Source organism: Tachyglossus aculeatus, chromosome 16 (genome assembly GCF_015852505.1).
Source record: "Tachyglossus aculeatus isolate mTacAcu1 chromosome 16, mTacAcu1.pri, whole genome shotgun sequence".
NCBI lineage: Eukaryota > Metazoa > Chordata > Mammalia > Monotremata > Tachyglossidae > Tachyglossus > Tachyglossus aculeatus.
In genome coordinates this window covers 36758968-36780526 of record NC_052081.1, presented here as the reverse complement: position 1 = coordinate 36780526, position 21559 = coordinate 36758968, and the positions used below count along the sequence as shown (strand labels likewise).

Genomic DNA, 21559 nt, shown 5'->3' with positions numbered 1-21559 from the left:
TAGACTGTGTGCCCACTGTTGGGTAGGGACTGTCTCTATATGTCGCCAACTTGGACTTTCCAAGCGCTTAGTCCAGTGCTCTGCACACAGTAAGCGCTCAATAAATATGATTGATTGATTGATTGATTCAAGGCCCAACTGAGAGCTCACCTCTTCCAGGTGGCCTTCCCAGACTGAGCCCCCTCCTTCCTCCCCCTCGTCCCCCTCTCCACCCCCCGTCTTACCTCCTTCCCTTCCCCACAGCAGCTGTATATATGTATATATGTTTGTACATATTTATTACTTTATTTATTTTACTTGTACATATCTATTCTATTTATTTTATTTTGTTAATATGTTTGTCCCGCCGGCGATCCCCGGCCCTCGTCATCCCCCGGGGCCTGGAATGCCCTCCCTCTGCCAAGCTAGCTCTCATCCTCCCTTCAAGGCCCTACTGAGAGCTCACCTCCTCCAGGAGGCCTTCCCAGACTGAGCCCCTTCCTTCCTTTCCCCCTCGTCCCCCTCTCCATCCCCCATATTACCTCCTTCCCTTCCCCACAGCACCTGTATATATGTATATATATATATATATATTTGTATATATTTATTACTCTATTTATTTATTTAAATAATAGATAATAATAATAGAATAAGTATAATAATAGAAGCAGTGTGTCTCAATGGAAAGAGCACGGGCTTTGGAGTCAGTGGTCATGGGTTCAAATCCTGGCTCCGCCAATTGCCAGCTGTGGGACCTTGGGCAAGTCACTTCACTTCTCTGTGCCTCAGTTACCTCATCTGTAAAATGGGGATTGACTGTGAGCCCCCCGTGGGGCAACCTGATCACCTTGTATCCCCCCCAGCGCTTAGAACAGTGCTTTGCACATAGTAAGTGCTTAATAAATGCTATTATTATTATTATTATGTGAGCCCACTGTTGGGTAGGGACTGTCTCTACATGTTGCCAACTTGTGCTTCCCAAGCGCTTAGTAGAGTGCTGTGCACACAGTAAGCGCTCAATAAATACGATTGATTGATTGATTGATTGATTGATTGATTGATTGAGTGGGTCTGGGCGGGGCTGGGTGGGAGGGGTGGTCCGTGCGCAGGCGTTGGGAAGGGGCGCCCGTCCGTGGTGCGCAGGCGCGCTCCGCTGGGCGTGGGAGGGGGCGCCCGACCGTGGTGCGCAGGCGCGCTCCGCTGGGGGGGGGGGCGCCCGGCTGTGGTGCGCAGGCGCGCTCCGCTGGGCGTGGGGGGCGCCCTGTTGTGGTGCGCAGGCGCGCTCCGCTGGGCGTGGGGGGCGCCCAACCGTGGTGCGCAGGCGCGCTCCGTTGGAGGGGGGGGCGCCCGTCCGTGGTGCGCAGGCGCGCTCCGCTGGGCGGGCGGGGCGCCCGTCCGTGGTGCGTAGGCGCGCTCCGCTGGGCGTGTGGGGAGGGGGGCGCCCGTCCGTGGTGCGCAGGCGCGCTCCGCTGGGCGTGTGGGGGGGGGGGGGCGCCCATCCGTGGTGCGCAGGCGCGCTCCTCTGGGCTTGGGGGGGGGGCGCCCGTCCGTGGTGCGCAGGCGCGCTCCTCTGGGCTTGGGGGGGGGCGCCCGTCCGTGGTGCGCAGGCGCGGTCCGCTGGGTGGGGGGGGCGCCCGTCCGTGGTGCGCAGGCGCGGTCCGTGCGCCGCCGATGGAGGCGTGCGGCGGGCAGGGCCCGTCCGGAGCGGGGCGGGCGCAGCGCCGGGCGGAGAGCGCCGAGCCCAGGCCAAGGGGGAAGGCGGGCAGGGCCCGCCCGTCTGGGCTGCTGGACCTGCCTTGGGAGGACGTCCTGCTGCCCCACGTCCTCAGCCGGCTGCCCCCGAGACAGCTGCTCGCCCTGCAGCGGGTCAGCAAGGGCTTCCGGGCCCTCGTCCGCCTGCATGTGGCCAACCTAAGGCGCTTCGACTCCGCCCAGGTGGGGACCCTCTGCCTCCCCGCCGAGCCCTGCTCAGCCCTTCTACGCTGGGAGCCCGCTGTTGGGGAGGGACCGGCTCTACATGGTGCCAACTTGGACTTCCCAAGCGCTTAGTACAGTGCTCTGCACACAGTAAGCGCTCCGTAAATACGATTGATTGATTGATTTTGTTCTCCGTCTCCCCCTTCCAGACTGTGAGCCCACTGTTGGGTAGGGACCGTCTCTAGATGTTGCCAACTTGGACTTCCCAAGCGCTCAGTCCAGTGCTCTGCACACAGTAAGCGCTCAGTAAATACGACTGATTGATTGATTTTGTTCTCCGTCTCCCCCTTCCAGACTGTGAGCCCACTGTTGGGTAGGGACCGTCTCTAGATGTTGCCAACTTGGACTTCCCAAGCGCTTAGTACAGTGCTCTGCACACAGTAAGCGCTCAATAAATACGATTGATAATGATTGATTTTGTTCTCTGTCTCCCCCTTCCAGACTGTGAGCCCACTGTTGGGTAGGGACTGTCTCTCTATGTTGCCAACTTGGACTTCCCAAGCGCTCAGTGCAGTGCTCTGCACACAGTAAGCGCTCAATAAATACGATTGAATGAATGAATGAATGACCCTCTTCCTCCCCTCCAAGCCCTACTGAGCCCTTCTAGACTGGGAGCCCGCTTTTGGGTAGGGGCCATCTCTAGATGTTGCCAACTTGGACTTCCCAAGCGCTTAGTGCAGTGCTCTGCACACAGTAAGCGCTCAATAAATATGAATGAATGGATAGGGACTGTCTCTATATGTTGCCAACTTGGACTTCCCAAGCGCTTAGTCCAGTGCTCTGCACACTGTAAGAGCTCAATAAATACGATTGAATGAATGAATGACCCTCTTCCTCCCCTCCAAGCCCTACTGAGCCCTTCTAGACTGTGAGCCCGCTGTTGGGTAGGGGCCGTCTCTAGATGTTGCCAACTTGGACTTCCCAAGCGCGTAGTGCAGTGCTCTGTACACAGTAAGCGCTCAATAAATATGAATGAATGGATAGGGACTGTCTCTATATGTTGCCAACTTGGACTTCCCAAGCACTTAGTCCAGTGCTCTGCACACCGTAAGTGCTCAATAAATACGATTGAATGAATGAATGACCCTCTTCCTCCCTTCAAAGCCCTACTGAGCCCTTCTAGACTGTGAGCCCGCTGTTGGGTAGGGGCCGTCTCTAGATGTTGCCAACTTGGACTTCCCAAGCGCTTAGTGCAGTGCTCTGCACACAGTAAGCGCTCAATAAATACAATTGAATGAATGAATGAATGACCGTCTTCCTCCCCTCCAAGCCCTACTGAGCCCTTCTAGACTGTGAGCCCGCTGTTGGGTAGGGGCCGTCTCTAGATGTTGCCAACTTGGACTTCCCAAGCGCTTAGTGCAGTGCTCTGCACACAGTAAGCGCTCAATAAATACAATTGAATGAATGAATGAATGACCGTCTTCCTCCCCTCCAAGCCCTACTGAGCCCTTCTAGACTGTGAGCCCGCTGTTGGGTAGGGACCGTCTCTAGATGTTGCCAACTTGGACTTCCCAAGTGCTTAGTGCAGTGCTCTGCATACAGTAAGCTCTCAATAAATACGATTGAATGAATGAATGAATGTATGACCCTCTTCCTCCCTTCAAAGCCCTACTGAGCCCTACTGAGCCCTTCTAGACTGTGAGCCCGCTGTTGGGTAGGGACCGTCTCTATATGTTGCCAACTTGAACTTCCCAAGCGCTTAGTCCAGTGCTCTGCACACAGTAAGCACTCAATAAATACGATTGAATGCATGAATGAGTGAATGACCCTCCCTTCAAAGCCCTACTGAGCCCTTCTAGACTGTGAGCCCGGTGTTGGGTAGGGACCGTCTCTAGATGTTGCCAACTTGGACTTCCCAGGCGCTTAGTGCAGTGCTCTGTACACAGTAAGCGCTCAATAAATACGATTGAATGAATGCTGAGAGCTCACCTCCTCTAGGAGGTCTTCCCACACTGAGCCCCCTCCTTCTTCTCCCCCTCACCTTCCTCTCCCCCTTGCCTTACCTCCTTCCCCTCCCATTACCTGTATATATGTTTGTACGTATTTATTACTCTGTACATATTCTATTTATTTTATTTTGTTAATTTGTTTTGTTGTCCGTCTCCCCCTTCTAGACCGTGAGCCCGCTGTTGGGTAGGGACCGTCTCTAGATGTTGCCAACTTGTACTTCCCAAGCGCTTAGTACAGTGCTGTGCACACAGTAAGCGCTCAATAAATACAATTGAATGAATGAATTTATTGAGCGCTTACTGCGTGCAGAGCACTGGACTAACTGCTTGGAAGGTACAATTCGGCAACAGATAGAGACGATCCCCAGCCACCCATGGGCTCACCCTCCTCGCCGTGCCAAACCCGTCCGGCCCCGGCTGGGCCCGAGGGGTTGAAAAATAGGGGAGGGGAGGTGTCCTCCTTGGGGCCTCCAGCCGTCAAGGCGGATCTGATTTTCCTCCGGGGCCCCGGGCGGTCTGGTCCGGCGCTCGGTAGGCGGAGGGATGGCCTCTCCGGCCCCACGGGCGCCCCGGCCGGACTGCAGCTTGGGGAGGGGGAAAGATGGGAAGGCCTGGAGGGGAATTGGGCAGCAGGGTGCCCGGGCCTAACCCCGCTTCCCTTTCCTCTCCTCCCGTGGTCCCCAGGTGGGCCCTCAGGTCCCCAAAATAGCCTTCCAGCAGCTGCTGCGGGACACAGAGGTGCTGCAGCACCTGGCGCTTGAAAGTTGCCGGGACTGGCTGACGGACCAGGACTTGCTGCCCGTCATCGGGCAGAACCACCACCTGCAGCACGTCGGACTGGGCGGCTGCGGGCAGCTGAGCCGCCAGACGCTGGTGGCCATCTCCCTGAGCTGCCCCCGCCTGCGCCACCTCTCCCTGGCCCACTGCGAGTGGGTGGACGGCCTGGCCCTGCGCAGCCTGGCCGATCACTGCCGGGCTCTCGAGGCCCTGGACCTCACCGCCTGCCGCCAGCTCAAGGATGAGGCCATCTGCTACCTGGCGCGCCGAGGCTCCCGGCTCCGCTCCCTCTCGCTGGCCGTCAACACCAACGTGGGCGACGCCTCCGTGGAAGAGGTGGCCAAGGGCTGCCCTCGGCTGGAGCACCTGGACCTTACGGGCTGCCTGAGGGTCAAGAGCGAGGCCATCAGGTAACCGGGCGGCTTCACCAAGGGTGGGGGAAGAGCCGGGGGGTGGGGGTCGGGGAGCGAAGGCAGGGCCCCGCGGCGGTTGGAGGGAGGTGGAGCCGAGGGAAGACAAGGGAGGAGCCGGGCAGGGTTGTCCCCTGCAGGAGGAAGCGGGGGGTCCGGAGGGGAGCCCCCCACCACAACCGCTGGCGTGCCCCAGGGCAGCCGGTGGTCAGGGAACTGGGGGCTGTGGGGCGAGGAGGAGGGAAGGTGACACTGGAGCCGGGCTGGGGGCTCCGCTTCCCTCCCCGCTCCCAGGACCCTGGCCGAGTACTGTCCCCAGCTGCGCTCGCTGCGGGTGCGTCACTGTCACGACGTGGCCGAGTCGATCCTGAGCGGCCTGCGCAAGCGCGGTGTGGACGTCGACGTGGAGCCCCCCCTCCAGCGCGCCCTGGTGCTGCTGCAGGACGTTGTTGGCATCCCCCCCTTCATCAACCTGCAGATCTGAAGGGCCTGGTCGCTTGGTTGGGAGGGAGGGAGGGAAGGAGGCCGCGGAGGAGGAGGAGGAAAGGTGGGAAGGGGCAGCCTCGGTTGCTGTCCTCCCCAAGCTCGGGAGGGGCCGGCTCTATCTCCCTTCTGCCTGCCGGTCCCTTCCCTGCCAAGGGATGGTAGCTTGGAGGGGAGCAGAATCCGTGTGCAGTGATGGGGAGGAGCCAGGGGACCCCACCCAACCCCGGCTCCTGGGGAACCGGACTCCTATTTCCGAGGGAGCCTCCAGCTGCTCTTCGTCCCAGCCCAGGGCCTGGGTTCTGTCCCCTCCTCCTCCTCGGGGGCCCACCCTGGCGTCCAGGGGCCGGCGGGGCTGAGGACCCAGGCCCGAGGAGCCCTGCTTGGTGACCCAAGAAGGCCTGTGCCGTTCCGCCTCCATCCGGGGGGCTGGGCCCCGCGGGGCAGCGGGAGACGGAGCGACGCGTGTGCCACAACCCCAAGGAATGTGTGAGTGAGAAATAAAGCAGCTGAATCAACCCTGGCCTGACTGCTCTCTGCAAGGGCCTGCTGCCCTTAAATGGCCCCTGCCTGGCGACCCCAACCCAGTGGGCCCGTGGGGAGGGACGGCGTGGGGAGGGACGGCGCAAGGAGCTCAGGGCATCCCAAATGTACTGAGATCCTGCCCTTTCCTTGGTCTAGGGACAGCCAGGGTGTGGACGGTGGACTCTGACCTAAACCCCGAGCAGAGCAGGGAGCAGAGGTAGCTGCTCCTGGCAGGCAGGATCGCCTGCATCTCTCGGTGGAAGCCATGCTTCTGGCTTCACCCAGGCTAGTGGGGTGAGGGAGGAGGAGGAGGAGGAAGTGCCAGATTCAGGACAGCAGGACCGCTCCCAAATCCCATCATTCGTGAGCAAGTTTCTTCAAGCGGCAGCAAAAGACCATCACTAGGGACCACCTCAGTAGAGCTGCTTTACTTAAGGACAGCTGTGGAACCTCACAGCTGATACGATTTAAAACGTGCCCGACCGCCGCAGAGCCAACTCCCGAACCCGGATCTGGGCCCAGGAGTCCGGAGACGAGGCTGCCCGGCGTGTCCTGGCCAGCCCCCCGGCATCTCTCTCCCCTCCGCTGCCGGCATCCTGTCCGTGGAGTAAGTATGACGTGGGCTCTGGCCACCCGCCTCCTGGTCGCAGGTCCGAGCTCCGGCCCGGCCCCCGCCGCTCCTGCAGCACGGGTCCAAGGAGCCAGCATTCAGTGGAACTTGTACTTCCTGGCTGGCTTGAGGTTGATGTAGGTTTTCTTCATCTCCTCCGTCTCTGGCTTCCTCATGTCTTTGTAGCGCTCTCCTTTGGTACTCACGATCTGGTTGTCTATGTAGCGGATCAGTTTCTTCGGGGCCTGGGGATCAAGCGGGGTGGTGCTGAGCAAGAGGGAAGCCTTCACCAGAGGGGAGAAAACATGGAGGCCCCCTCTCCCCCGGCCCCCAACCCCACTTTCCCGTCCTGTCCCCTATTTGTCCACCCTTCCGGGGCCCGAGGACTGAGCCAGGACCTAAGGATCTGTCTTGCCCCCGTACTCCCTGGGTCAAGAGAACAGTTGAGCCTGTGAGAAGAGCGGAGAATGGTTTCTAAAGGGAGAGCAGAGCAGGCGACGCTGGAAGATCATCTCCCTCACCTCCTTTGGGGCCACAGGCCTGTGCGTCTTCTGGTCATCTTCGCTGTCCACCATCATGTACCTGCCGATCCGTCAGTACCGTCAGAGAGAACGGCTCAGCTAGTTTCCCTCACCTCTCTCCCCATCTCTCCACCTGGCCCTCCCTCTCTTCCCCACCTCCACTCTGGTCTCCCCAGAAACCGAGGTCCTCGTTGCCTCTGACGACTCACTTCTGTAAGATGAAGGGCTTCAGGTCCTCCTTCCTGGGGGCTCCCTGCAGCTTGGGGCCATCCTAGAAGAGGGAGGGGAGAGGGGAGCTTCTAACCGGCCAGCCTGCCTGCTGGCTCCCCTCCATGGCCCAGTGCCTGCACCCAAATAAACGCCAAAAACCAAAGACACACTTGGCCGCCAGAGTCACCAAAAGTGATGGCTGATGGGGCCTGGAGTGAGCTTGGGTGGTTTTCCCTCTTCGATCCCATCGCCTCCCGTCTGCTGCCAAGAGAAGGATCCAAGTGCTACTGAGGATTGGGACATAATTGGCAGGGCAGGGCCCAGGCCTGGGGCAAGGGGCCAGGAGGTGAGCATTTTCATGGTCTTCCTTATGTTTTTGGATCAGTGGCGCTGATGGGAAGTGGGACGGTACCTTGGGGTTGACACTGCAGGCCTGGGGCTCCACTTCCTCCTCTACCAGCAGCTGCACAGCTTCTTCCAGGTCACCCAGGGCCCTGGTCAACGCCCGTTGGGCCTGTCCCACGGTACAGGCCGGGAACATCTCCAGGAGCAGATCCACTCCGTCCTGCAGCTCTCCACCGGCCTCCTGCTCGGCCCCCGGGGGACGAGAGGCGAGGGAATCACTCTGGCTGGGTAGGGCTGCCCACCCTTCCGCTCCTGCCCCGGTTCCCGTGCAAGTACAGCAGGTAGGCTGAAGTGGGGTAGAATAGAGAGCCCCATCCTGCAATCCCCCCGCCCCGTCTCCCCGGGCCCTGGCGGCCCACCGCCGAGCCCTTTACCTGAGCCGTGGCTCCGTCTGCGGGTGCCCGAGGCCTCCCCACCACCTTGGCCCCCTCCTCTGGGCTCAGCTCCGACGTGGCTGGAGGATTGCCAAGCGCAGCCTCCTCGGGGGTCTTGGGACAAGCGTTCTCTTAAAGGGACACGGCAGGCAAGTTCACTAGCAGCGCGGATAAGGGGGTGGAGAAGCAGAGCGCGGAGCAGCCCTGGAGGCTCAGGCTCGAGGATGGAGATGCCCTCTCCCAGCCCTCAGGTTCGGGGCGGGGGTCTGGGCCAGGGTCGCAGGGGGCATAGTCCTGGGACCCCACCACCAGAGAACTCACCCTTGTTGCGTGCGTCACTGAGCTGGCTCGAGAGGACAAACATCATGTCGCACACCTGCCCGCTGTGAGGAAAACAGGCGGAGTTGAGGGGGCCATCCCACCTACCAGGGCCAGGCGGAACCCGGGTCCGCTTTCCAGGAGGAGGGAGAAGTGGCCCAGACAGACAGCTCCTGGGGACAACTGTTCCTCCTCTTTTGGTCTCTCCCTCTCCAGCCATGCATGACCCATTCGGAAGTCCAGTGGGAGCATAGTATACACCCCGGCCCCTGAAACCTGCCCGAGCGGTAGGACGGGGAGACTCTGCGGTCACCCACTCTGAGGATCCGGCCCCGGGCTCTGGGCAGCAGGACGTTACCTCCGGCAATCGTGGGCCCATCCAGTGAAGGGCACCGACAACTTTCCCCGCTGGCCCACCAACCCAGGACTGGGCGTTGCTTGGCGGAGCCCAGGCCTGGTCCTCCCACCGCCTTCCCGGAGCGGGGAGCTCTGCCCGCTCAGTCCCTCGAACCAGTCCCGTCACGTACCTGTTAATCTCGGCGAAGCCGGGGACGAAGGCCTCCATCACCTCGGCGAAGGCTTCCATGTCAAAACTCTCCTCGGTCGCACCTGGGGAGCCCAGCTCTTCCAAGACCCCAGTGATGTAAGAGAAGAAAACCTCATCCATGCCGCTGTGGGGAAGCAGGGAGACCCTCCACTGCAGAAGGACCCCCAGCTCTCCTCCAGCTTCCGTTGGCACTGAGCCCATGTTTCCACCAGGGCAAAGCAGTTCTGTGCTCCTTTGAGGAAGACAGCCAGTCCCCCACCTCATTCCCGTCTTCAGAAAACACTGGAGGTCCGTGGTCTTCCCTTCCTCGGCCTTCCCAACAGCCAGCCTTCTCCACCCTCCCTAGGGAGGCTCAGTCCCCTCTGGGTCCCTCTAGGAGGGGAATGGGACCCCAGCTTCCCCTTCCAAAGACTACTTTGTAAGATAAATTTCTCCTGGACCTCGGCCAGTCTCCCTCCTTCCCGCCGGACTGCGGATTTGGCAAAAGAGGAAAGAACGCCGGTCAGACATCCGAGGCCTGGTGAGCGAGAGGCTGGGGAATGGGAGGCAGGAGAGCGATCGCCTACCTCAAGTCAGCCGCCGGGATGTGGGCCCGGATAAAGCTGGTCAGTGCATCTCGGATGATCTTGTCCAGTTCCATGCCTCCCAGCTCTCTCCTCTCTCCTGGAGCACAAGGAAAATGGACCGTGATCCTCCCAAAGCCCACCCCGGCCCCTGCTTCTACCGTACGCGGGAAGTTCGGGGGGGGGGCCTGCCAGCCTAACCTCACCCAGAGCCCCTGGCATCAAACCACTTGGCAGCTGGCTGGGATTGGAAATATAGCTCAGCCCCTCACTCCGGTTCCAGATGGACAGCACTTCGCCTCTCCTCCCTGTCGGTGAGGCGCTCAGGGTGGGTCCTCACCGGTGGTTCACGGGCTGAGGTTGGGGCTGAGACACCCAGGAGGGCTCTGGCCTCAGGCCGTTCTGGCCCCACCCCAGCCCTTTTCCAGGACTTAAGTGAAGAAGGGGAAGAGGTCGGAAAGGGGCTTTGTGTCTCCAGTGGCGGCCAGGAGAAAGGAGAGCTGGGCATGGGGCGCTGAGCCCTGGCTAAGGCGTGGCTAAGGCGTGGGCTGAGGGGGCAGCTCCTCCCGTGCCGAGCCAGCTGGAAGGCATACCAAAGGGGCAGCAGGGCCCACGGCCAACAGAGGAAAGGTCCCGGGGTCTGGTGCTTCAATGCCAGTGGAATCCTGTGGGCACTGGGGCCCCTTGTTCTCTCCCTGGGGCGGGGATTGCCCCGCGTCGAGGGCCAGACCACAGCCCACTTCATTTTCTGGGCAGATAGGGGAGACCTAGGAATCACAGACCCCTGCACGCTATGGGCAGGAGGTGGGAGGCTGCCCACTCGCCCAACCCCATACAGAGGGTCTTTGCCGGATCCGGGGTGAGAGCATTATTCCACAGATTCTCCTCCCAACGCTTGCTCTCCTCCCCAGGGCTCTTCCCTCAGTGTGGACGCCGGAACCCCTCATTCCTCTAGGTCTGGGGTAGCCTCGTGGCTACCACAGGCCATACCCAGCCCCCTGTGCCCCAGTGGAGCTCTAAATTAGGGCAAAAGGAATGCCAGCCAGCCCATCCGTCACTAGCCTGACGTGAAAGCCCACAGCGTCCTGAGCCCCATCTGGGACAAGGACTGCATCCAACCTGATTGTCTACGCCAGCACTTTGCACAGTGCTTGGCACACAGGAACCTCTTCAATAAATACCTCAATTAATATTACTAATAGTAGCAATAGTACTAGACAGGACTCCTGCCCACAGATACCTAAGCATTCAGCTAAATATGAAGCACAAATAGAAAAGAGGTGCAAGTGGAAGAAGCAAAACGCACAAAATAAACCCAAGACCCCAAACAGAGCACTGCCTGAGGGGAGAGAGAAACAAGTGACAAGAGCGGAGATCGGGGGACTGGGAAGAGTAAGGGTAACCAAGGACAGATGGGGTTATTCTGGGAAGGTTTTGTGCAGATTGGTGTTTAGCAGTTTTGAACGAAGGGAGAGTTATGCTTGGCAGAGAAAAGAAGTGCGAGAAGCTGCATGTGCGATATGGCTGGGCGGCAGACGGCAGAGAGGGCCGGTGGTTTTGGTCGGCGTGCCGACAATGTGCTAAGCACGGTGGCAGATCTAGTCAGGCGGGCTTGCTGTTGAGACCCGTGACTGTGGTCTGATAAGCTGGTCCGAGAAGAGGTTTGGGTAATGATAAAAATCCATTTCTCTTGAGAGCAGGTCTGAGGAAACCTTCACTGATGCCCCAGAAAGCTTTCCTTGATTTTGAATAGTCACTCAGTCCTGTAGCAATATTTACCGAGAGTCCCCTGTCTGGAGAGCTCTCGATTCAACGATAACTGAGCCTTACCCTACTTTTCTACTCCATCCCTTCCCCCACTCCTGTGGTCTTCGCTCAGGGAAGGGGGCCAAGGTGGGGTTAGCTCCGCCCAGGGACACTGCGGTGCCATTTATTTCATTCGGAATTACAACGGCTCCTCTGGAAAGTTCCAGGACTGACGCACATCAACCCCGGAGGCTGGATTATCCCCAAATTCCGACTGTTGCAAGTTGCCTAGCAACCCTCACCAGGGTGGAGGGCCCATACGTTGATGTTGCCGAAACCCAGTTTCCAGGGAGGAAAAAAGGACGCCCTCTCCTTCAGGTGTTTTCCCCCTTTATCTGTCGATTCAGATCCTAGAACAGGTTTATATGTCCCAGGGCAGAGACCCATGGATTGAGAAAGCCCACATCTTTGGGGTTGAAGCAGGTTCATGGGATCATGTTTGGACTGTAAGCTCGTTGTGGGAAGGGAATGTGTCTGTTTATTGTTATACTGTACTCTCCCAAGCACTTAGTACAGTGCTTTGCACTCAGTAAGCGCTCAACATATACGATTGAATGAATGAAGGAAGGAAGGAATAGCACTATGTGCAAAGCACTGTTCTAAGCACTGGGGAGGTTACAAGCTGATCAGGTTGTCCCACAGGGGGCTCACAGTTTTAATCCCCATTTTACAGATGAGGTCACTGAGGCACAGAGAAGTTAATTGACTTGCCCAGAGTCACACGGCTGACAGTTGGCGGAGCCGGGATTTGAACCCATGACGTCTGACTCCAAAGCCCGGGCTCTTTCCACTGAGCTACGCTGCTTCTTGGGGTCAGTCTAGGACAGGAGGGAGGGGAGCTGGCGCTGTGTCCAGTGCTGCTGGACAGAGATTAAGGTCTAGCAGAAAGGGCACTGGGCTAGGGATCAGGAGGCCGGAATCTAGTTTGGGCTCTGTCCCTTGCCTGTGTGACCTTGGGTAAGTCACTTAACCTCTCTGTGCCTCAGTTGCCTCATGTGCAAAATGGGGATAAAAGTTTTGTTTTCCCTCTTAGACCATGTGCCCTAGGAGGGGCAGGGACTGGCCGATAAAATTACCTTGTATCTACCACAGCCTGCAGGGGATGTCTGGGAAGGAGAAGGGTGAGGGTTTAGGCAGGCCACAGACACCACGCTGGCCTTGGGAGCTGACAGAGGCTGAAGGCAGGGATGGGGCTTGGCAGCTTCTTGCCACTCCCTAAATGCCAGTGACATACAGGACCTCCTGATTAACCCTGTCCCGCATGGCCGCCACCACCCCAGCCCTCCCGGGTCTGCCTCGGGGGCTGGTAGACTGATCGTCCCCAGATACGCTGTAAGTATTTGAGTGATAAATATTGTTACTACTAATACTTTCTTAAGGCCTGCAAAGGCCTCCAGGATTTGGGCTGGGGGGGTCAGGTCCTAGAGCCACAACTCTGTTGCAGACTACAGGACCTGCAGGGCACTCACCTCTTAGTACGGCTAGCTTTGCTGCTGCCCGTGAGCCACAGTTACTGTGGACACAGGGACAGCGGAGTGTCATGACATAGGGACGGGCCAGGGAAAGGGACACGGCAGGGAGAGGTGAACAGGAATCCAGAGGCGGGGGAGAGGCTGGAGGGAGATGGAGAGGGAAGGGAATAGAAGAACACCAGAACTGAAAAGGAACGGGGTCTGGGGGAGTGGGGTAGAGAAGAGGAGTGGGAGAATTCAGGGTTTTGGTGGGGGGAGTTTTAGGGTGTGAAGGTCAGGCTTGGGTGTGAGGTGGGAATCAGGCTGTGGTGGGGGGGGGAGAAAGGAGAATTCAGGTTTTTTAGGGGGTTGGGGGAGGCTTAGGGTGTGGAATCAGGCCTGGGCATGAGTCAGGCCAGGGAAAGCAGAGATGAGGGTCAGGAGAGTTTAGGGTTTTTTGGAGGGATGGGGGAAGTTTAGGGTGTGAGAGTCAGGCCAGGGTGAGCAGAGATGAGGGTCGGGAGAAATCAGGGTTTTGGGGGTGGGTGGGAAAGCTCAGGGTGTGAGAGTTAGGCCAGGGAGAGCAGAGATGAGGGTTGGGAGAATTCAGGGTTTTTTGGGAGGGAGGGGGGAAGCTTAGGGTGTGAGAGTCAGGCCGTAGTAGGGAAGAAAAGAGGGTCACGAGAATTCACGTTTTGGGGAGAGGCTTAGGGTGCGGGGGTCAGGCCAGGGCGAGAAGAGATGAGGATCAGGAGAAATCAGGGTTTTTATAGGGGAAGCTTAGGGTGTGAAAGGCCAGGGAGAGCAGAGAGGAGGATCAGGAGAGTTCAGGGGCTTTTGGGGGGATGAGGAAAGTTTAGGGTGTGAAAGTCAGGCCAGGGAGAGCAGAGATGAGGGTCAGGAGAGTTCAGGGTTTTGGGGGGGGGGGGGATGGGGGAAGCTTAGGGTGTGAGAGTCGGGCCAGGGACAGCAGAGATGAGGGTTGGGAGAAATCAGGGGATGGGGGGAGCTTAGGGTGTGAGAGTCAGGCCAGGGAGAGCAGAGATGAAGGTCAGGAGAGTTCAGGGTTGTTTGGGGGGGATAGGGGAAGCTGAGAGTCAAGCCAGGGAGAGCAGAGATGAGGGTCAGGAGAGTTCAGGGTTTTTTTGGGGGGATAGGGGAAGCTGAGAGTCAGGCCAGGGAGAGCAGAGATGTGGGTTGGGAGAAATAAGGGTTTTTGGGGGGATGGGGGAAGCTTAGGGTGTGAGAGTCAGGCCAGGGAGAGCAGAGATGAGGGTCAGGAGAGTTCAGAGGGTTTTTCGGGGGGGGCTGGGGGAAGCTTAGGGTCTGCGAGTCAGGCCACGGGAGAGCAGGGATGAGGGTTGGGAGAAATCAGGGTTTTTGGGGGGGATGGGGGAAGCTTAGGGTGTGAGAGGCGAGGGAGAGCAGAGATGAGGATCAGGAGAGTTCAGGGGGTTTTGGGGGGGATGAGGGAAGTTTAGGGTGTGGGGGTCAGGCCTGATTCATTCATTCATTCAATCGTATTGATTGAGCGCTTACTGTATGCAGGGCACCGTACTAAGCGCTTGGGAAGCCCAAGTTGGCAACATCTAGAGACGGTCCCTACCCAACAGCGGGCTCGCAGTGTAGAAGGCCTGATGTGGGGCGTTGATCTGGGCTGGTCAGGCGGAGGGCAGTCCGGAGCGCTTAGAACAGTGCTTTGCACATAGTAAGCGCTTAATAAATGCCATCATTAATTAATTAATTAAGGGCAAAGCCCCTCCACTGGGGGGGGGGGGGGGGGGGCGGTCACCTGGGTTCCCGGGCCCTCGCGCCGGCTCGTCCGGGGCAGCCCCACGCGCACACCACCGAGAGCAAACCGGGGGCCAGAGCGGCTCCCTCCAGACCCCCGGGGGGGCCCGCCATCTTGGAAAAGGGCGACGCCGCCTCGCCCGGCCCGGCAGCCATCTTGGAAAAGGGCGACGCCTCCGCGCCCGGAGCGGCAGCCATCTTGGCAAAGGGCGACAGTGTCTCGCCCGCCGCGGAAGCTATGGCTCGGAAGCCATCTTGGAAAAGGGCGACGCCGCCTCGCCCGCCGCGGAAGCTATGGCTCGGCAGCCATCTTTGTCGTGGGCAGCTGAGGCGGGGGCCACGTTGTGGGCGGAAGGCCGAGGCTACTCTGACTGCAGAGCCATGGCTGTGAGAAGCAGCGTGTCCTCAGGGAAGGAGCACAGGCTAAGTAAGCCCTGTTTTGTCACTCTGATGTGGGAGCCTGGGTAAGTCGTTTCACTCCCCTGCCTCAGTTAGCTGGTCTGTAAAATGGGGATCCAATCCCAGTTCTCCCCCCCTACTTGGACTGTGAACCCCATGTGGGCCCTGATTATCTTGCCTGTTGCCACATAGTGAGTGCTTAACAGAAAACGACTATTACTACAGGCCTCACTCTCTGCAGGATTCATTCAATCGGATTTATTAAGCGCTTACTGTGTGCAGAGCACTGGACTGAGCGCTTGGGAAGTACAAGTTGGCAACATAGAGAGACGGTCATTCATTTAATCGTATTTATTGAGCGCTTACTGTGCAGAGCATTGGACTAAGCGCTTGGGAAGTACAAGTTGGCAACGTAGAGAGACGGTCATTCATTCAATCGTATGTATTGAGCGCTTACTGTGTGCAGAGCAGTGGACTAAGCGCTTGGGAAGTACAAGTTGGCAACATAGAGAGACGGTCATTCATTCAATCGTATTTATTGAGCGCTTACTGTGTGCAGAGCACTGGACTAAGCGCTTGGGAAGTACAAGTTGGCAACATAGAGAGACGGTCATTCATTCAATCGTATGTATTGAGCGCTTACTGTGGGCAGAGCACTGGACTAAGCGCTTGGGAAGTACAACTTGGCAACATAGAGAGACGGTCATTCATTCAGTCAGTCGTATTTATTGAGCGCTTACTGTGTGCAGAGCACTGGACGAAGCGCTTGGGAAGTCCAAGTTGGCAACATAGACAGACGGTCATTCATTCAATCGGATTTATTGAGCGCTTACTGTGTGCAGAGCACTGGACTAAGCGCTTGGGAAGTACAAGTTGGCAACAGATAGAGACGGTCATTCATTCAGTCGTATTTATTGAGCGCTTACTGTGTGCAGAGCGCTGGACTAAGCGCTTGGGAAGTACAAGTTGGCAACATATAGAGACGGTCATTCATTCATTCAATCGTATTTATTGAGCGCTTACTGTGTGCAGAGCACTGGACTAAGCGCTTGGGTAGTACAAGTTGGCAACAGAGACGGTCATTCATTCATTCAATCGTATTGAGCGCTTACAGTGTGCAGAGCACTGGACTAAGCGCTTGGGAAGTACAAGTTGGCAACATATAGAGACGGTCATTCATTCATTCAATCGTATTTATTGAGCGCTTTCTGTGTGCAGAGCACTGGACTAAGCGCTTGGGAAGTACAAGTTGGCAACATATAGAGACAGCGGGCTCACAGTCTAGAAGGGGGAGACAAAGCAACAAAACATATTAACAAAATAAAATAAAGAGAATATGTACAAGTAAAATAGAGTAATACATATGTACAAACATATATACATATATACAGGTGCTTTGGGGAGGGGAAGGAGGTAAGGCGGGGGAATGGGGAGGGAGAGGAAGGAGGGGGCTCAGGATGGAGTGGGAACTTGGGTTCAACTTTATCAATCAATTGTATTTATTGAGCACTTACTTTGCGCAGAGCACTGTACCAAGTGCTTGGGAGGGTACAGTATAACCGAGTTGGTAGACATGTTCCCTGACCACAGTGAGAGCCTGTTGTTGGATAGGGACCGTCTCTATATGTTGCCAACTTGTACTTCCCAAGCGCTTAGTACAGTGTTCTGCACACAGTAAGCGCTCAATAAATATGACTGAATGGATGAATGAATGAGAATACCCTCTTGAGTGGGAATCCAGTAGGCTCGTTATGGACAGGGAACATGTCCACTGATTCTGTTGTACTCTCCCAAGCGCTTAGTACAGTGCATATAGTAAGTGCTCAACAAATACCATTGATTGATTAATATAAATATATAAATTAAGGGTAGGTACATAAATGCCGGGGGCTGAGGGAGAGGTGAATAAACAGAGCAATCCCAAATGCAAGGATGATGCAGAAAGGAGTGGGAAAAGAAGAAATGAGGGCTTAGGGAAGGTCTCTTGGAGGAGATAAGGCTTTGAAGGTGGGGGGAAGTAATTATCACTGGACCGATCTATTTACCGGTTGCCTACTAAGCATAGGACTAGGCATTGATTTATTATAAAGTGCTGCCGAGTCGTTTCTGATTGATAGCGACTCTGTGGATATTTTTTCCAGAGCGTCCCGTCTTCTGCCATAATCCGTAACCTTTCTAACGGTCCTTCAGTTATCGTTGCTGTGGTCTCTATCCATCTAGCTGCTGGTCTGCCTCTTCCGTGTTTTCCCTGGACTTTTCCTAGCATTAGTGTCTCCTCCAGAGACTTAGTCCTCCTGATTATGCTAAAGGTCCAGCCCCTATCCTCAAAGAACATGCGGCCTTCTCTTAATCTCTGGAGTCGAATCAGGTTTAGTATCTTGTCGACTGTTTGAGACCTCTAACTAAGCCTCCTGAATTAGTACTCATTCTGTCCCTGTAAGTTTAACAACAGGTACATGGGTGGGCAAAGAGGTCAATTTCTGATCTTCACTGTGCACTCACAGGCTAGTCCTTTTCCTGTGGTGTTTTATTTGATGTTTGATGTGCCTGGTACTGTTTTCGCTTATGTTCGTATCTCACAATCCCCTCAAAGCTTCTGCTCAAACAGAGCGGCTCCTTTCTTGATTGCCCTTGGCAGGGAATGTGTCTACCGGTCCTGTTGCACTGTACTCTCCCAAGTGCTTTGTACAGTGCCCTGCACACAGTAACCACTCAAATACCATTGATTGATTCATGTATCATGTACATATTTATTACTCTATTTATTTATTTATTTATTTTACTTGTACATATCTATCCTATTTATTTTATTTTGTTGGTATGTTTGGTTTTGTTCTCTGTCTCCCCCTTTTAGACTGTGAGCCCACTGTTGGGTAGGGACTGTCTCTGTGTGTTGCCAATTTGTACTTCCCAAGCGCTTAGTACAGTGCTCTGCACATAGCGCTCAATAAATACGATTGATGATGATGATGATGTATCGTCACCAATGACCTCCTTCTTGCTGAATCTCATCGGCCTCAACTCAGTTCTGATTTTCCTTGACTTCTCTGACGCCTTGGACACTGAGGACCAGTCCATTTCCCTGAAAACACTATAAATCTTTTTTTTTTTTTCTGACAGGGTTCTCTCCTGGCTTTTCTGCTGCTTCTGTGGTCTGTCTTTTGCTGGTTCATCATCTGCCTCGCACTGCCTAACTACGGGATTTCCACAAGCTCTGTTCTGGGTCTCCTTCTCTTCTTGATATACAGTCACTCCCTTGGGGAGCTCATCTGCTCTCATGGCTCTCTCCCAAATTTCCCTTCCTTACCCTGATTCCTCTCCTCCGCTGGAATCTCACATTTCCTCTTGCCTCCAGGACATCTGTACAGGGATGCCCCTCTGGCACCTCAAGCTCACCATTGGTTTTAAAGCCCTCAATCAACTCCCTCCTTCAAGCCACTCTCTAATTCCACTAAAACCCCAGGAGGAGGAGGAGTAATCATATTTGTTAAGTAGCTCCTGAATGCACAGCATTTCACTAAAGGTTGTGTAAGAGTCAGATGTGTTCTCTGGCCCTCAAGGGACTCACAGTAAAACGGGACGGGGACTGACAACAGACATATAAGGAAATATAAAACAGTAGAAACACCAAAACAGCATAAAGGCAAAGGCAAGGTTAGTATGTTTGGTTTTGTTCTCTGTCTCCCCCTTTTAGACTGTGAGCCCACTGTTGGGTGGGGACTGTCTCTATATGTTGCCAATTTGTACTTCCCAAGCGCTTAGTACAGTGCTCTGCACATAGTAAGCGCTCAATAAATACGATTGATGATGATAAAAATAAAAGCAGAAGGTACTGTGGCTAGAGGAGCAGAGTTTTGGACTCCTCATGGCCCAACAGTTGAAGCCACAGTGATTGCCGCAGCTCTGGCCTTCTGACATTTTACCTAACAATATTACTACTACTACTACTACTACTAATAATAATAATAATAATAAGACCTTAAGCTCATTATGGGCAGGGAACATGCCTGCTAATTCATGTCTGCTAATTCCAGCGCTTAATACAGTACTTTGCACACAGTCAGTGCTCAATAAATACGATTTAATTGAATTAATTCTGCTGTATTGTAGTCTCCCAAGTGCTTTGTACAGTGCTCTCCACGTAGTAAGTGCTCAATAAATACCATTGATTGATTATTAGTAATAATAATATTGAAATTAATTAAGCACCATCTACCAAGCACTGTATTAAGCCTAGGGGTAGATAAAAGCTAAGCAGATAGGACAAAGTCCCTGTCTCACATGAGGCTCCCATGTGAGTGGAGGGAGAACAGGTAATTTAATCTCCATTTTACAGATGAGAAACTGAGGTACGGAGAAGTTCATTGACTTGTCCAAGGTCATCCAGCAAAGGGGAAGCAGCATGGCTCAGTGGAAAGAGCCCGGGCTTTGGAGTCAGAGGTCAGGGGTTCAAATCCCGGCTGCGCCAACTGTCAGCTGTGTGACTTTAGGCAGGTCACTTCACTTCTCTGGGCCTCAGTTCCCTCATCTGTAAAATGGGGATTAAGACTGTGAGCCCCACGTGGGACAACCTGATCGCCTGGTAACCTCCCCAGCGCTTATGACAGTGTTTTGCACATAGTGAGTGCTTAATAAATGCCATCATTATTATTATTATTATTATCCAGCAGGCAAGAAATGGAGTCAGGTTTAGAACACAGATCCCCCCAACTCCCAGGCCCGTGGCCTTTCCACTAGGCCACTCTGCTTCTCCCCTTTCCGCCACTTCATTGCAAGGCTTGTTAGGATCGAGGCCCCGGGATGACGGGGTGGGAGAGGCAATGTGGGTTACCAGAGAGGCAGCCCGGCCCACTGAGGGAGTTGGGCAACCAAGGGCACAAGCAGCAGCCGTTTTCTGTCCTTCCCGCTGGGTTAGTGCTCGCACGCTTTGTTCTCTAGCCAATTCTCGTCTCCCTCTCGGCTGACATCTTGCGCACACCCTCCTTCCTTCCTGGAATTCTCTCCCCCTTCACATTTGAGGGCTCACCTCCTCCAGGAGGCCTTCCCAGACTGAGCCCCTTCCTTCCTCTCCCCCTCGTCCCCCTCTCCATCCCCCCATCTTACCTCCCTCCCTTCCCCACAGCACCTGTATATATGTATATATGTTTGTACATATTTTTTTACTCTATTTAATTTATTTGTACATATCTATTCTATTTTATTTTGTTAGTATGTTTGGTTTTGTTCTCTGTCTCCCCCTTTTAGACTGTGAGCCCACTGTTGGGTAGGGACTGTCTCTATATGTTGCCAATTTGTACTTCCCAAGCGCTTAGTACAGTGCTCTGCACATAGTAAGCGCTCAATAAATACGATTGATGATGATGATGATTTGACGGACCACGGCCCTTCCCGTGTAAGCTCCTTGTGGGCAGGGGACGTGGCTACCAACTCTGTTGTGATGTATTTTTCCGAGAGCTAGGTACAGTGCTCTGCTATTGAGTGATTGATTCACAGCCCTTCTGAGACTACTTCTCCTCCAGTAGGCCTTTTCTAATTCATTCAGTCGTATTTATTGAGCGCTTACTGTGTGCAGAGCACTGTACTAAGCGTTTTTCTAATCTTTCTAAGCCTTTCTAATCCCTCCATCCTACGTCTCCCCAACTGCAGCTTGAGCATACACAACTACCTCCCCGCCGTAGCACTTACGGAAGTATCTTTTACCTCCTGTCGCCTTCCTGGACCCTTTTTTTTAGAAGTCATATCTGTTAAGTGCTTAGTATGTGCCAGGCTCTGTACTGAGCACTGGGGTAAATACAAGATAATCATGTTGGACACAATCTGTGTTCCATAAGGGGCTCACAGTCATAATCTCCGTTTTACAGATGAGGTAACTGGGGCATATAGAAGTGAAGTGACTTGCCCAAGATCACCCAGCAGACCAGTGGCAGAGTAGGGATTAGAACCCAGGTCCTTTTGACTCCCGGCCTCGTACTCTATCCACTAAACCCACTGCTTCTCCTACCTGTAACTCATTTTAGTATCTCTCTGTTCAGCTAGATTATACAATCCTTGAGAGCAGTGATCATGGCTATTGTACTCTTCCAGATGCCGAGTACAGTGCTCTATGAGAAGCAGCGTGGCTCATTAGAAAGAGCCCGGGCTTTGGAGTCAGAGGTCATGGGTTCAAATCCCGACTCCGCCAATTGTCAGCTGTGTGACTTTGGGCAAGTCACTTCTCTGGGCCTCAGTTACCTCATCTGTAAAATGGGGATGAAGACTGAGCCCCCCGTGGGACAACCTGATCACCTCGTAATCTCCCCAGCGCTTAGAACAGTGCTTTGCACATAGCGCTTAATAAATGCTATCATTATTGTTATTATTATTATTACACACAGTAAATGCTCGGTGGATCCTACAGTTTTCCCTGTGCTTGTCCCGCGCCTCCCCTCTCAAACATTCCCTCACCGTTCATTCAGAATTTCCCT

General features: G+C 55.1%; 2 protein-coding genes across 6 annotated transcripts; one reads left to right on the top strand and one right to left on the bottom strand.

The window, feature by feature from the left end:
• The first annotated feature begins 1638 nt into the window (after positions 1-1638).
• FBXL15 (F-box and leucine rich repeat protein 15) lies at positions 1639-6093 on the top strand. Its single transcript, XM_038758070.1, has 3 exons — positions 1639-1914; positions 4590-5092; positions 5387-6093. The coding sequence occupies exons 1-3, from the start codon at positions 1651-1653 to the stop codon at positions 5574-5576; spliced, it is 957 nt and encodes a 318-aa protein (XP_038613998.1). The 5' UTR covers positions 1639-1650; the 3' UTR covers positions 5577-6093.
• Positions 6094-6513: 420 nt separating this feature from the next.
• CUEDC2 (CUE domain containing 2) lies at positions 6514-14771 on the bottom strand. 5 transcript variants are annotated; one of them, XM_038757882.1, is made up of 9 exons: positions 14698-14771; positions 9652-9748; positions 9066-9317; positions 8542-8603; positions 8221-8351; positions 7854-8027; positions 7441-7502; positions 7232-7292; positions 6514-6955 (listed from the first exon to the last, which is right to left on the bottom strand). In XM_038757882.1, exons 2-9 carry the CDS (start codon positions 9723-9725, stop codon positions 6809-6811), a joined length of 963 nt encoding a protein of 320 aa, XP_038613810.1. In that variant the 5' UTR covers positions 9726-9748; positions 14698-14771; the 3' UTR covers positions 6514-6808. The 5 variants fall into 5 exon arrangements, with proteins under 5 accessions (XP_038613810.1, XP_038613812.1, XP_038613811.1 ...); XM_038757884.1 differs by having other exon boundaries at positions 9066-9209; XM_038757883.1 differs by lacking the exon at positions 14698-14771 and adding an exon at positions 12924-12986.
• Positions 14772-21559: the final 6788 nt, after the last annotated feature.